This window comes from Rhododendron vialii, chromosome 10a, assembly GCF_030253575.1.
Source record: "Rhododendron vialii isolate Sample 1 chromosome 10a, ASM3025357v1".
NCBI classification, from domain to species: Eukaryota; Viridiplantae; Streptophyta; class Magnoliopsida; order Ericales; family Ericaceae; genus Rhododendron; species Rhododendron vialii.
The window spans coordinates 5,710,342-5,725,964 of NC_080566.1; the positions used below are offsets into that span (position 1 = coordinate 5,710,342).

Sequence of the window (15,623 nt, forward strand, 5' to 3'; positions counted from 1 at the left end):
TTCAAACCTCCATGTTTTTTTTTTCCTTCTTTTTTGTGCCTTTTATTGATAACAATCTAACCAAAACACTAACAAAGATGGTTATTTTTTCCTAAAGAAATTAATGACCCAACAGGAGGTCTTGCTTCCGAAGGCTAGCTTAATTTCAATTTGCAATTAATTGAGACTCACCCACAATTACTATTTTGGTTTCTGCACTACAAAGGTCATTACATAAGAATTCCCTCAAAACATAAAGTAAGTAATCCATGCTTACAATTTACAAACAGTAATAGGTACCACCAGCCCGAACCCCAACCTAAACCGGTGATTTTACGTGTCCGGCAACAGTTTGCCGAATCGCAGTTGATGAAACGAATCTTGTAACACAATCATACTCGTAGTTGAAACCATTTCTTGATTAAAAGAGTACTCTATACTTCAGTCTATTAATTGTAAACACAGAATATACAAGAGAATAAAATAATAGACTAAGATAAGTTTCACTGTACTACGTGATCGAGTGTAAAGCACTACTCTAATAGGTACAGACAAAAGAAGAAGGATGGTTAAGACTTTCACAAATTATTCACCCACTAATTTGTGTTAGTTGAGTTATGTACCTTAATATACTGGCATCGGTACATCTGTTTTACCGCAACAACAAATCCACTACCGTTGCTTGATGTCAGTTCCGCATCAAGCCAACCCCTATAAGCTTTGCCATAACGTCCTTCTCCCAACAATGTATCAAAGTTTCTGGTAGCATTCTTCAATTCTGAGAAATTGAATTTCCTTAAATTTGGGGTGGGTAAGATCCGCCCATCTAGATATGGCATATCAGTGTCACTCCCTGCAGAGATCTGCCAATTGCTAGTGATGTTGCTTTCATCTGAAGAAGGAGCAGTGTTGGTTTCTTTGTAAGAAAAATACAACCCTGTAACTCATAATAGGGAGGGAAATCCGGTGCAATTTACATAAGTATGAATGAGAAAATCACCTTGGATAGTCGACTTGTTTGTGGCTGTAGATCGAATCTCTACGTCCTCTATTCTCATCCACCGGATACCCATAACTCCAGCGAAAAATACACCAACCCTTTGAAACAGATTTTTCCTCGACCTCTTCTGGCGTTGGGTATCATCATTAAGCTGCTCCGGAGTGGATGAGGAGGCAACATTACCTTGTGGAAAAATTTCAGTTTGTTGTTTGTTCATATCATTGTAATAAATCAGTTGGTTGGGATCCCCATGAACATTGACATCCTCCTCCCATTTCTCTTCCTCCTCCTCCTCTGTGCAAGCATTTCTGGGTTGCTCCTGTGAAGCCAACATGCACTCGAGAGTCGCCATGACATCAATCATGGTAGGCCGTCCACTTGGATGCTCATGCAAGCATTTATTAGCAACTTCTGTAAAGACCTTCAAACACTGTGGCGAGATTTGGTCCATCAAACAAGGGTCAAACAGATTTTTCCTCGATCTCTTCTGGCGTTGGGTATCATCATTAAGCTGCATCGGAGTGGATGAGGATGCAACATTACCTTGTGGAAAAATTTCAGTTTGCTGTTTGTTCATGTCATTGTAATAAATCAGTTGGTTGGGATCCCCATGAACATTGACATCCTCCTCCTCTTCCTCCCCTTTCTCTTGCTCCTCCTCCTCTGTGAAAGCATTTTTGGGTTGCTCATGTGAAGCCAACATGCACTCGAGGCTCGCCACGACATCAGTCATGGTAGGCCGTCCACTTGGATGCTTATGCAAGCATTTATTAGCAACTTCTGTAAAGACCTTCAAACACTGTGGCGAGATTTGGTCCCTCAAACTGGGGTCAATAAGTTGATCATACTTTTCCTCTTTGATACATTCTTGAGCCCACCAAGCTAGACTGCGTTGCTCCTCCTCCAAACTTAAATCCACGGCTGGCCTCCCACAAAGCACTTCTAACAACACGACACCAAATGCATAGACATCTGATTTCTTAGTTAGTCTAAGGGTTAAGAAATATTCTGGATCCAAGTAACCAAGCGTTCCTTTAACATCAGTGCTAACATGACTGTGTGAATGGCTTGTAGTGCCTTCTTTGCACAACCCATAATCTGAAATCTTGGCAACCCAATCCTTGTCCAGAAGAATATTTGTCGTCTTAATATCACGGTGTATGATACCACATCGAGTACCTGTATGGAGGTAATCCAGTCCACGAGCAGCACCAATGCAAACTTTCATCCTTTGATCCCATGACAGATGACAAATAGTGCCATTACCAAAAGTATAATGCTTATAAATATGATCAGCAAGTGTACCATGCTCCATGTACTCGTAAACAAGGATCATCTCCTGTCGTTCATCACAATAGCCTATAAGACTCACGAGATGCGTATGCCGAAGGTTAGAAAGCATCTCAATCTCTGTCCGAAACTCATTTGCCCCTTGCTTAGACTTCGAATTCAACCTCTTAATGGCAACAGTAGTTGTTCGATCGTCGATGTGCGCCTTGTAGACATTACCAAATCCACCACTTCCAATGAAAAATTCATGACTGAAGTTGTTGGTCACTAAGAGGACCTCAGAAAGTGAGAAGCGACGACACAACCCTTCAGGCGGTAATGGTGAGATGTTCTTTTCACCAAATTTCTCAACCAAAACACGTAACATGTAAACACTAATATTCGTAACGGTAAGTAATATTACCAAAACTGTTGCAAGGGCATTACCACCGGAAGCATACACAAACTTATGGGGTTTTGTGTTACTAGATGTCGAAGCGCATGACAGTGGCACCGGGTTCATACCAGCAAGATTTTTGTCAGGGTTGCTTAGCTTGAATACCTCTAACCCCTTTAGAACTGTATCAATGTCTTCAATCCATTCATGGTTGTGAGGGAAGTATGCTATGAGCAAATCGTGTTTTACCTCCATCCTATCTCCTTCAATCCTCACCACATAGTCCCTATAGACAGCAACCCTGTTTCCACCATTCCATTTGTTAATATCTGCTTTAGCTTCAGCAACGTGTTCATCAAAGAAGACACTAAATTTTGTGCGGTCACGCTCTTCTATTTCGTATTCAAAGTCACAAAAATGTAACCTAAGAAGGTACCTGAATCCAAAATCAATAGGCAACTTCCACGTAAAATTGAAGTTACCGTTCCGTTGCCTGTCTGTAGCCATTGACCATGATGTTTGGTAAACTTTCTGAGGAGCAGTGTATGATGGTATACTTGTGTATTTGATTCGAAGGGTGGTAGTAACTGGCTGGACATATGATGTTTCCATCAAAAAATTTGAGTCCTGAGACCAATCACGAAACAAACCTGTATCTTCTATGGATGAGATGGCTGTTCCACCAACATTTAACCGTTGCACCATCTCAAGTGCAATGCTTTTATCAATTGGGAGTCGAAAATTCTGGCCGACAACATGTGCACCTGCATCACCTTCTTGTGTATGATAAAGTCCAGCCGGCATCGAGACGATTTCGATCCCATTGACAAAAGCATATGCCTCATCAGAAGAACCACCTAATGAGGGAGAGAATGATATGATCAGTGGCTGATTTTCTTCCACATTCACACAATACTCTTTAACAAGAGAGTCCAAGCCTAAAGCATCAACTGTAAGGGAAGCACTAAAGTTGCTAAGAAGGGTATATGGACCAGCTTTTACCGTAAAAAAGGCCTGAGACCGTTTAAAACCACCCCGGTATGTTGCTGGATAGAAATGTAGGCGGATAAATTTTTGGCCTGGTGAGACTCGAAATGCATATGTGAAAGGCCATCGGGAGAGCCGGGCTGACCTATAAGGCACTGGATCAGGAGAAAGTGGTGGGCTAGTGGCTTTTGAGCTAATCAATTTTCCTTTGTTACTATGTAATAAAGGGGCGTAATTCGAACCGATATCTCCCGTCCATTGCCGGCCATCTACTGCAGTAGAGTTGCCAGAGGAGGCGCAGTTAACGGCGATGTTGTTAATTGGGTGATAAAGAACAGATGATTTGGTGGTGGCAACAGAAAAATGAATTTGATTGAGTAACAAGCAGAGAGGGATGGTAATTGAGAGGACATTGAAATGCATTTTTTTTTTTTTTGTGGGGTGCTGAGATGGAGCTAATGAGAGGCTTTGGAAATGATCAAAGTGAGGAAGAGACCATAATTGCTGATGTAAAAAGTCCGGAAATTGCAGAGGGGGTGGACAAAGACTTGGACTTCGTTAATTGATCGACAGTGAACACAGATATTTCTTGGTACATGGTTTTAACAAAATGAGTGGACGTATACATTTAACATTCAATTTGGCTTGGTCATAGTTGTGGGTCGCTCTCTAATGACCATGTCCAAATAGGACCGGGGGAGTGTGCTGCACAACTACGTGTTGTGCGGTTGTCAATGCCGCCTTGCCAGCATCGGCCTGACGATCGGAGATGTCCACTGCGTAGAGCTCGTCGAGTACTACAAATGTGCCAAAAATCAACTCGATCAAATATCGTTAACTGCCTCATCAGAACACATATAATTCGAAAAGAATGACGGCCCAGACGTGTTTTGATAATTAATACTCGCTAAGGACATGCTGAGAACATTTGTTAATATTGAAATATCATTGGCGGGTATAAATTATCAAAACAAGTCCTTAGCCGTCATTTTCCCGTGTTTTTTTTAGATGTTTTTATTGATGTCCCCGAAGCCGCCCCAAATTTTGTTTTTTAAATAAACTTATCTTTCACCATTTTTGCTCGCAAAATGCATAAAAGTAGGGTGGTAAATGGGCAGGTTTAGGCCAAATTGAGTAAGTTTTAAGTGGGTTGGGTCCCTTAATGAGTCATTGACCCATTTAGAACCCATTAGTTATGAGCTTAATTACCTATACCCAACCTAACCCATTTATTTGAAATCAAACCCGACCCGCTCATTAACCCAATTACACATATATTAAAATTTTAAAATGACTAAAATACCCATATACACGAAAATGACCATATTACCCATATACTTTTTTTTGTTGTTGAGGAAACTGAAAAATAACATGCATTAGAACAAATAAAGAAGTCTTTATAGATTTTATTAATCACAAACCAAATTTCCGAATGATGAGAAATACAAAATTTGTGCGATGCATTTTTAAAAAAATTTGCTCTAAGTTTTGCTACTTTTTCAACTATCTTATGATAATGTCAAAATGTAACAAAATTAGACCTATAAATGAGAAATTAACATATTAATAACGGAAAAAAATTTGATTGTTAATTGTTGGTGCTTTCTTAAGCTAGATCTGATTTTTCTCTGGCTCATTTTTTTTGTTTGCTTTTGCTTAATTCACTTCATTTCACTTTTTAATCATTTTCTTCTGCAAATTTGGGAGTCAAATACACAAAAAAAAAAAAATACATATTCGTAAATTGAGCAATAAAAAATTGATGTGGTTAAGGATCGAGGTTTTGTTAGCCACCATATTTTTTTAAACAAAAAGTTTTCATTATATCATGACACCTTTTGTCAGTTACTTTGAGATATGAACAATATTTTTTGGACAGTGAAAAATGAAAAGTTAATTAGTACCAAAAAAATTGGGGATGGGGGAGTAGTATACATGGTGGGCTGACATTGTCATTAACAGTGATTAAGTAAAACTCATATGACTTTGAATTGGAAACAGTACACTTAATTAACGGGGAGTAATTTGTGACTGATGAAGGCTTTCTTTGGTAAGTTATGTTCATAACTTATTGGGTCATTTAAGTTAACCCAGTTGAGATCCAATTAATAATGAATTAGATGGATTGAGACCTATTTTAACCCAACTAATAAATGGGTTGAATTGGGTCTATTTCTAGTAGGTGGATTTGGGCTTCTTAATGGGTCTGAGTTCAATTTATCATCCATACATAAAAGGGTTCAATCTTTTTTACGAGAAATTTCTGGCCGGTCTCATTTTTTGCTTGGAGTTCCATGCAAACCCTTTTTTGGAGAGCTATCCCATCCAACCCATTTTTAAAGATGTTTTTATTATTTTACCCTTGTCACTTTTCAACACTCCTAGAATTCACGTCCCTCACATCCACAGAATTCACACCCCTTTGTAAAATTCACATTTCATTTTTACTATTCATTCCCCTTTGCAGAATTCACTAGTATGTGACATTTTTATGCGAAATTTAATTACAGGGTTAGAAGATAAGGACTCCTTTACGTTGCCTTACCTAAAATCGCATAACGCTGCAACAATTTAAGTTATTGGAAAAATAATTTTGAGAACGTCGTGACATAATACTTCTCCAGTATAGACGTACGTCATAATTCACTCTAACAACATCAGATCATGCCCGGTCCTATATTCGTCTAATCGTAGTGAAGATAAATACTACAATTCTATAAAAGTATAGTCCCATGACTCCCATGGACCAACACCAAACCCCCATGATATTGTGTCCTACGCTATGAGAGAATCTATACATATGATCTGATGTACATTTGTTTGACCAGAACAAAATTTAATCAAATACCTAACTCATTGTGATCCTTGCGCTAAACGGTCCAATTCGATACTCACATCCAATTAAATGTGGGTATTGAAATGGTCCTAGTCTCTCTTTTTTCTTTTCATTTAATTGAAAAAGATCTTTTAGCCTCCAATATTGTTGAGAGAATGAATATATATATCAACTCGATCATTTTCCACTGAATTAGGTCCCACTTTATTTGGTGGCAAAACAAGGGCTTCATATTTTGCTTGTGTATATAGTAGCTGCAAGGGTCCTTGCTGAAAGCCTGCCAGAAAAACAAACAAAATATCTCAATTGCAGATTGAGCACTAATATCCCTCATTAATTTGCTGAATTGAAATCTGTCCTCTGGTTGTTCGAGGACATAATCAACTTGACTCTAATGTGATTAGCTGTCCTACGCGATAATATAAAAAACTTATCGAGGCACGCGTAAAGCTCTCATCATTAGAGAAGATGCGTCCCCTCTTGCACCAGGTTAATTGGCGTTCCGCTCCCACGATACAACTCTCATATATCTAGGAAGCTTTGTATGTAATTAACTAAAGCTTTTCCATGTGAACCAAAGAGCCACTCGTATGCTCAGAATACCATAAACATCTTTCTCCCCTTGTAACACTTACATCCCCTAATATCTTTGTCAAGTTTCAAAAAAAGTTTCTTTTACGCATTTGTTTTTCATAAAAACCCATTATCTACACGTATATTGTAGCAAATTTTACGTTCTAGCTAGGTTCATTTCTTTTATACGAGACATGGGTTCATCTGCACCTAAATCAAACAAGTAAAAAGTTGGCTGAAGTAAGTTAATACTGGGGCAATGCTTAAGATTCAATCGAACCTACAAGTTGAGGTCTAATTAAACATTGAATGAAGTGAATGGCATAGGTTCCCTTCACTTCTCTTCTAGTCGAAACAAAGTTTCATCTTCTTTGGATCTTATTTTTGGGATACTTGTATGGGAAAATGTTTTCCGACTGCCAGTTTGGAATGTGTCCTGAACGAATTCACAACACATTGAAAGAAAGAAATGAGATATTGGGCAAAAGCTGTTGGAGGCCATACAAGAATAATGGGTTTTTTTGGTCCTATATTTCAAACACACACAATAAAGCAACTCGGCGAAAATTTGCACTGTTGCTCGAGCTTTTCTGGTACAGGTTGCGATGCTTTTGGGTCATCATATCTGCTAATTGATCTTGGATTGTGTTGTTAAATCCGTGCAGAACTGATCAACTGGTTTCAGTCATAAAGCTTGATAAAAAGAAAGGATAATAGGACATTTAGAATGCGTCAACAAATAATGGGGTACTTTTATGTTTGGACATCTTTTGAGATTGGTAAGGGAAAAAATCTTCATGGCCAGTAAAAAGAAAATTGAAAATGAAAGATCACAATTAATCGAGAAAATGGCATGAAATGGGTAAAAAGATCACAGTTAATCGAGTCAAAGAAATGATATCGTAGTTGTGAAGACCAATGGAACTAATGACGCAAGCCTCGATGTCCTTGATGTAAGCAACAAAGCGACCTATACATAAAAGTTGCAGATCGCTCAAGGCAATGGGTATGTGGCATATGCAGAAACCACAAATAGTTAGTAAGTAGTGGAACACATTTACATTGGTAGATACAAAGAAGAAACATAGGAAGCATGCTAGTGAGAACAACCCATTACAGATGAAAAGACACCCATATTCACTGGGTACTAGTTCTGCAAGTTTTTTTGCAGAACTATGCCCCAAAGTATTATTTTTGGAAATGAAGGCAGTTTCAGGTGATGGAGTTCTTAATGCAAACACACAAGCAAATAAAGCAACTCTTTTTCACGCATGTTGGAGAGATCCTCTAAACATAACTCCCTCCACTATGAATTTTCACTCCCTCCAAAATCCTAATCTTCTATCTAGACATTTTCACGGGGTTGTAACCCTCCATTGAACTCATCGATGAGTATCTTCAAGGGTCTAATATGATATCTAAGGCTTCTTGTTACCTAAAATGGAAAAAAGACCAGACATTTTGTCAAATAGTTTAGGCACATATAATATGATGAAACGGTAAAATTAGTAGTCTATTCGCACCAAGGAAAAATAAACCCAGGAAATCCAACACCCAAACAATCAAACTGTCAGAACAAACAACATGCAAAGCACATGGAAGGACTATGATCATTAAGTTTGCATCAGCAACATGGTCTCTTAATCAGAAGACAGCCAGAAAATAGAAAATAAAGTAATGGTGAAATTGAAGCAAGACTCACAGTCTTCAATCAAAGTTTTGTTGCAATGAAGTTTCCTGTTACTCCAAACCGAAGCAAGACTCAGCCTGACTCGCTGCTCCAAACCGAAGCTGTGCACTCGCCTAACACCAACAACCATCAAATAGTGATCGACGTCAATCTTCGAATTTAGACAACACAATTTAGACAACCATCAAATAGTGAAGCAAGACACTCTCTCTCTCTCTCTCTCTCTCTCTCTCTCTCAGTATAGAGTTTCCGGGGGACAAGTACCAAAACCATGTTTCAGTGCCAATTTTGCCGACGGATTCGCAACAGATCGTTGCCTTCGGAAGGAGTAGTGTGGAAGGTCGTAACTGTTTACTCTAAACATGTACGCACAGAGGTTTTAAATTGTCGATCGATTCCTCGAAGGGGTATCAGTTACAGTTTTCGAGGAAGAGGGGCAGATCCAGGAGAAATTAAAAGGGATAGGGGTAGTTTTGGAAATGAAAAGTAGACAAACAGCCCAGTCTTTTATAAGGAGTTATAGATAGATTAAATTTTTTTGTTTGTGTTGTTTTGTTTTTGTTTTTGTTCTTGTACTTTATTCTTGTTGTAGCAATCTTGTTCACCTCATTGTCAGAGTCACATATTCATGTGGAGGGTGAGCAAAATTGTTCTCGAGTAGGAGTGGGCAGTGGACGACGTTCAATGGTGGCGGCCGTTCAATTGAACCACCGTCTTATTTAATCCCTATTGCCACCTACCTACTTCGATTTATGTGCATGTGCGTATGTACATGTAAATTGAAGTAGGTAGGGACATGTGCAATACAGAGAGAGAGAAATGGCAATCTCTAAGTCTAAAAATTTAGGAGCGTATTATTGTCTTAAAAAATATTCATTGATGGAAAACTTAACTGTTACGGTCGAGCATTTTTATTTATTTAATTAATTACGTTACCATTTATTATTGGAGTTTTATGGTTGGGTCCTAATTAATTAATTAATTTGCATGCTCTATGGGTAATATGACACTATTGTAATCTTTGGAGTATGAGATTAATTTTGGGTAAAGTGGTGATATAGGATGGTAATTCTATTAGTTTTTATTAGGTTGGATCAGATTATTAGAAGAGGAGTATACTTTTCCTATTTACTTACCTAATAAATTCTAATTACCTAATTAGCTAGAGTTTAGGGTAACGTGAGTTATTGGTGGTTTGGGAGTATAGGTATATTAGACTAGTGCCTATTGTCTTTCAAACGTTTAGTGATGCAGAATGGAAATTGAAATAATTTAATAAATAGCTTTTTCTAGTTTTTCTTATTTTGATTTTAGTAATTTTGTTAGGAATCTTGCAATTATAGAATTAAGTGTCTGCATTATTTAGTTTTTCAATTTAGTTTAGGGAGTTTCAATTTTAGGAATAAGTGTTCTAAGAAGTACGAGTATTTAGTTTCCTAATTTGTTTTGAACTATCATTCCGATTTTGTTGGATGCTTGGTCAAGAAGAATTAAGATTGATTTTATTTTCTTTTTAGTATTTTAGTAATGCTCTACTATAAATTGAGATGTAAGCCGTAGGGCAAATTAGTTTTATGATTGATTAATGAAAATTTGAGAAGTTTTCTCATAATTGTGTGTTTGTAGAGGGAGTTCCTCTAATTCATATTTATTTGTGTTTATGTTTCAAAGAAAGAATCTTTAACATAATCAAGTTCGTGATCTCTTCTTGCAACTAATTTCGTAAAAGAAGGTTGCGCTGCATCATTTAGGCTCCGTTCCGGAAACCTTCTTGAAAAATAAGTACTTATTTTGCCACTTCTCATTCAAAAATAAGAAGGGTCATTCCACAAAATTTAAATAAAAAAATTCTTTCACATTTTCAAACTCAAAAATAATGCAAATGAAAAAAAAAAGTTCAATTTTTTTTGCACCGTATTAAAGATCTCAATGAGATCTATCAAACAAGATCCATAGTGGTAGGAAAATTATTTACGTAAACACATAATTTTTGAGTTTGAAGTTGCCTTATACAAAAAATAAGATTGTTGCTATGATAATGGGTGCCGGCGGAGGGAAATCGTACCGGCGGCCACTCCGGACCGTATCCGGCCACCGGACGGCCGATCCGAGCCGTCCAAAAATTCTAAAAAAAAAAACGAGGGGGCCCTCGTGGGAATCAACGGCATCCGAGGTGTGTAGGGTGCTTGATCCGAGCGCCCCTTTTCCGTGTATATAGGATCAAGCACCCTACACGGAAAAGGGGTGCTCGGATCAAGCACTCTACACACCTCGGATGCCGTTGATTCTTGCGCAGGTCCCCTCGTTTTTTTTTTTAGAATTTTTGAACAGCTCGGATCGGCCGTCCGGTGGCCGGAGACGGCCCGGCGCGGCTGCCGGTATGATTTCCCTCCCCGAACGGTCAGTACCTATATAAATTCTTCCAAAATAAGTAGCAGCTTTCTTATTTTCAGGAACAAGCCTTCTTATTACACAAAAAATAAGTTCTTATTTCGTTTCTGGAACGAGCTCTAAGAGCAGCAGCCACCGCCGAAGAGTTTCGAGGTTGTCTTTGTTGGGAGTTTCGAGGTGGTCTTTGTTGGGTTATCGATCAGAGGTAATTTTCTCCTTATTTTCTTTTCTTTTGTTGTGATGTATATATGTTCCATGGATTGGTCAAACCCTTGGGTTGGAGACTAGTTTAATGGGTTTTCCCAGAGAGGGAAAGAACACCATTATGGTAAGGCGGTGTGCGGCGTGGTTATGTAATATACTTTATACTTGATACATAATGTAATAATCTCTTCTGCCGAAGAAAAAAAAATCTGTTATAATATTCGACACATCAAAAAGTGCAAGATCAATAAAGAAAGTATGAAAAACTGATCGACTAGAAATTCTGCGGCAACCAATCAAATTACTCCACTACACTATCTTACTTTCAGAAGAGAACACAAAGCAATACAAGTTGTCTATCTGCATAAGCTACCGAATAATATCAGAGTTTGTTTCACCATTGTCGTCACAGCAATGCTACAACCACAATGTTACAACCGCACACATGCACACAAATACTTATACACACTTACAATTGGGAGTGTATATGTGGCCCACCTCAATTGTGAGTGTGTGTGGTTATAAATTTATTGTCGTCGTCATGCCTTATAAATATCAGAGTGGGTTGCACCATTGTCTTGCCTTATTAATTTTTTCGAGCCCTGTTATTCGCAAGGAAGATTTGCAAGGAATTACGCAAGGAAAAATGTGTTTGGACCCATTTCGGGTCCCACAAAAATCTAAAAAAATATCCATAAATCTGTGAATATTATCATAAATCTGTGAATATTATTTTATGGGACCCTATAAAAAATTAGCTTCAACGGACATCGGTAAATATTACTTTTGGATTCATATATGCGAATTGACCAGTTTCGCCCTACGAATCCAAAAGTAATATTTACCGATGTCCGTTGGAACTGATTTTTTACAGGGTCCCATAAAATAATATTTAAAAAATTTTTGTGGGACCCGAAATGGGCCCAAACGCGTTTTTCCTTGCGAGGTTCTCTGCAAATATTCCTTGCGATTAGAATTTGCATTTTTGTTTGCGAGGTTCCCTAAAAAACTTCCTTGCGATTAGAATTTCCGTTATTAATACTCCCATCAAATTGGCAAAGGCAAATTTTCATAGTCGTCTCTCTAGTTTTACGGTTGTCTCAATTTCGTCCCTCTAGTTTCAATTGCTACCAAATAAACCCTGTAGTTAGTTTTACATTTCAAATTAGTAAAATTGTTAACATCATTAATGAAACTAACGGAAAAATATGATTAAAAAATTAAGTGCTCTAATTTTCAATCCGGTTAAACCGGTGCGGAGATCTTATTTTTTTGATCATTTTATCCTAAACGGTCGTAATGAATTTTTGGTTCTAAGGTCTTTCAATGAGCACCCGAAGACTCCTTATTTAGTTTTAGGGCTCTCTTAGGGTGCTCATTGAAAGGTCATAGAACCAAAAATACATTATGACCATCTAAGATAAAATGATCAAAAAAATAAGATTTTTGCACCGGTTCAAACAGATTAAAAATTGGAACACTTAATTTTTTAACCATAATTTTTAATATGTAAACGGTATGAAAAAATAAGTGTTCCAATTTTCAATCCATTTGAACCGGTGTGAAGAATTTATTTTTTCGATCATTTTATCTTAAATGGTCATAATGGACTTTTGGCTCTAAGGCTGAGCACCCTAAGAGAGCCTTGAAACACTAAATAAGGAGTCTTCGGGTGCTCGTTGAAAAATCTTATAGCCAAAAATTCATTACGACTATCTAGGATAAAATGATTAAAAAAATAAGATTTTCGCACTGGTTCAACCGGATTGAAAATTGAAGTACTGAATTTTTAATCATATTTTTCCGTTAGTTTAATTAATGGTGTTAACGATTTTACCAATTTAGAACGTAAAACAAATTACGAGGTTTATTTGGTAGCAATTGAAACTAGATGGACGAAATTGAGACAACCGTAAAACTAGAGGGATAGCTACGAAAATTTGCCCAATTGGCATTTGAACAACTGAACGACGCTTACATAGTTTCCCAAAAAAAGTATGGTTTTTTTTTTTTGATTTTTTGTTTTGTCCTTATTTAATTTTTTTTCTGCATTTGTTAGTTTAGCGTCAAAAGTCACTAGCGTCAAATATATTTTCACTTGTCAGAGCTTGATATTTAAACGTACTCAATCGATTCTAATCCTAGTATTACTATTCCTTCTTCTCATATTTAAATTCTTCTGAATGGTGTCTGTTTGCTCAATATTTGTGCAGTCTGAGGTTAACTTCTTAGGAAGGTTTTCTCATCCTAACCTTGTTAAGCTATTAGGATACTGTTGGGAAGAGAATGAGCTACTCCTTGTCTACAAATTCATGCCAAAGGGCAGCTTGGAGAACCACCTTTTTTGACGTAAGACTTGACAGATCAAACTGATTTCGCCTTATGCAAATCTGTTCATATGTCATTTGGCTTACTAGACAGCTCATGAGTTGGCTTATGCAGGGGGTTCTGCTGTTCAGCCACTTCCATGGGGCATTCGGCTTAAAATACTAATAGGAGCAGCTTGACGGCTGGAATTTTTGCACACATCTGAACTTCCAGTGATTTACAGAGATTTCAAGACCTCAAATATATTGCTAGATGAGGTAAGTTTCTTGCAAACAATGAACTAGATCCGGGTGACAACGAAAGAAATGTAACTGTTTTGGGATAGAACATCACATTTTTCTTGTTCATTCTCTGAGATGCAACTTTTAAATTTCACTCATTCAGCCATTTACCTACTCTCACCATGCTCTTGCTTGGAACAAAATTTTCCAGCACATTACATTGATGTAAGGCAAGGGTAGGGCAATGCACATCGATGACTTAAACTTGGTCTGACATGCACTTTTATTTTTGGCAGTCCTACAATCCCAAGTTGTCGGACTTCGGTTTGGCAAAAATGCAACACACTTTTTGGTAAGCATGACATCACTTTGTGGTAGGGTTCACATCATTTCAACCAATAGGAAGGAGGGTAATGTTCACCCTCTTAAGTGGAGGGTGAACAAAACTCAACTCTCTACAATGTCTTAAACCTGACCCAAAAACCAGGCCATCAATGAAAGAAGTTGTGGAGACACTGGAACGTATAGATGCAAGCAATGAAAAACCCATGGCTCCTTCACGCCATCAACCTCCACTTCCCCCTAAGCAAGAGAGAATCCAGTCCTATCAACTCCCGCAATGAGCATGGTACCTTCGATTTACTTCTTCCCATGAACTGCGGCATTTGAATATGAAGCTGATTATTTCTTATATTAAACAGTCTTTTTTTCCTTCAAACTTGTCACCACTTGACAATTGCAAGTAGTTTTATTGTTCTCGCGATGACATGTCTGTAATAGATGGGATGTTCAAAATCAAAATGCCACTGCTGATGCTAGTTTGTTTTGTGCTTGACAATGTGTTAAACATAGCTCAACAGGTGTACCAAAAAGACAATACAAAGGCTTCATTCTTGCACTAAGAGGATATTATTTGGAGTAATAAAAACATTCAGATGGACTGCATTATTTTTGTTATTTTGAACAGCTGAAATGAGAGATTGAGAAGAGTATGGCCCTCCTGATGGTGCTGTCAAATGATGAAAAAAAGTCATTGTCTACATAGTTAATATTTCTCTTTTCCATGTGAGCCATGTGAGAAGATCGAATACCGCAAGTGGGGGGGTGAGACAGGGATTGAATGTATAAGAGATTTCTATATCTCCTAGAGTGATTATTTACTCTTGAAAAGTGCAGAAAGAGGAGCACGCTGCATAATAGCCTAATAGGGTACCTCAAGCTCTAAGGATCCTCCCAAAAACATAAACAAATAAATTTAGTCTCATTTACGTTGACCAGATATGCTTAGGCAACTGCCAAACTACTGGTTAATTACATGCATAAGATTTTTAGTTTTTCACCAATTTAGATGGTTTGGTTTCAGTTGAAAAAGAACCAACAGATAGCACGAACTGTTTCACCAAGAGGAAAATAGTAACCAAGCTCTGTCTACAAGATTATGTATATGGAAAAGTAGAGTTTACAAATTGAAAGTACATGTATAACGTATACTAAGCACGTGGAGTACACGTGTCACCCTCTTTAATTTTACAAAAATTCTCAAAAATCGACTAAAAAAGATTTACAGGCACTTCCATCCCTTTATCAAATCTGAAATAAACGAAAAGAATTTAGAATGTATAAAGCAAAGAAGGAGAAAAACACAAGACAATAGCTAAAGAAAGAGACATGATTTATGGCCCAAACTGTCATCTTTCCAACCTAGGAGAAAGAAAAAAAGGAAATCAAAATGTTTCGTAGCAACAGAA

General features: G+C 37.6%; 2 protein-coding genes and 1 long non-coding RNA gene across 3 annotated transcripts in view; 1 reads left to right on the forward strand and 2 right to left on the reverse strand.

The window, feature by feature from the left end:
• Positions 1–15,623, reverse strand: part of LOC131304486 (probable serine/threonine-protein kinase PIX13) — a 51,126-nt gene that overhangs the window by 3,962 nt on the left and 31,541 nt on the right. Inside the window, exons 2-3 of the mRNA XM_058331733.1 lie at positions 980–1,258; positions 603–871 (exon numbers count right to left, since the gene is read on the reverse strand). Coding sequence (XP_058187716.1) covers positions 603–871; positions 980–1,196 — 486 coding nt within the window. The 5' untranslated portion in view covers positions 1,197–1,258. The remainder of the gene's footprint in view (positions 1–602; positions 872–979; positions 1,259–15,623) is intronic.
• On the reverse strand, positions 1,224–4,173 carry LOC131302784 (receptor-like protein kinase FERONIA; the record flags this gene model as incomplete). Its single annotated transcript, XM_058329582.1, has 1 exon — positions 1,224–4,173. A coding segment is annotated over exon 1 (2,832 nt), but the record flags the coding sequence as incomplete, so codon positions are not given.
• On the forward strand, positions 13,493–14,213 carry LOC131304497 (uncharacterized). Its single transcript, XR_009192415.1, has 3 exons — positions 13,493–13,675; positions 13,769–13,911; positions 14,172–14,213. It is a non-coding gene; the product is annotated as an uncharacterized LOC131304497 (long non-coding RNA).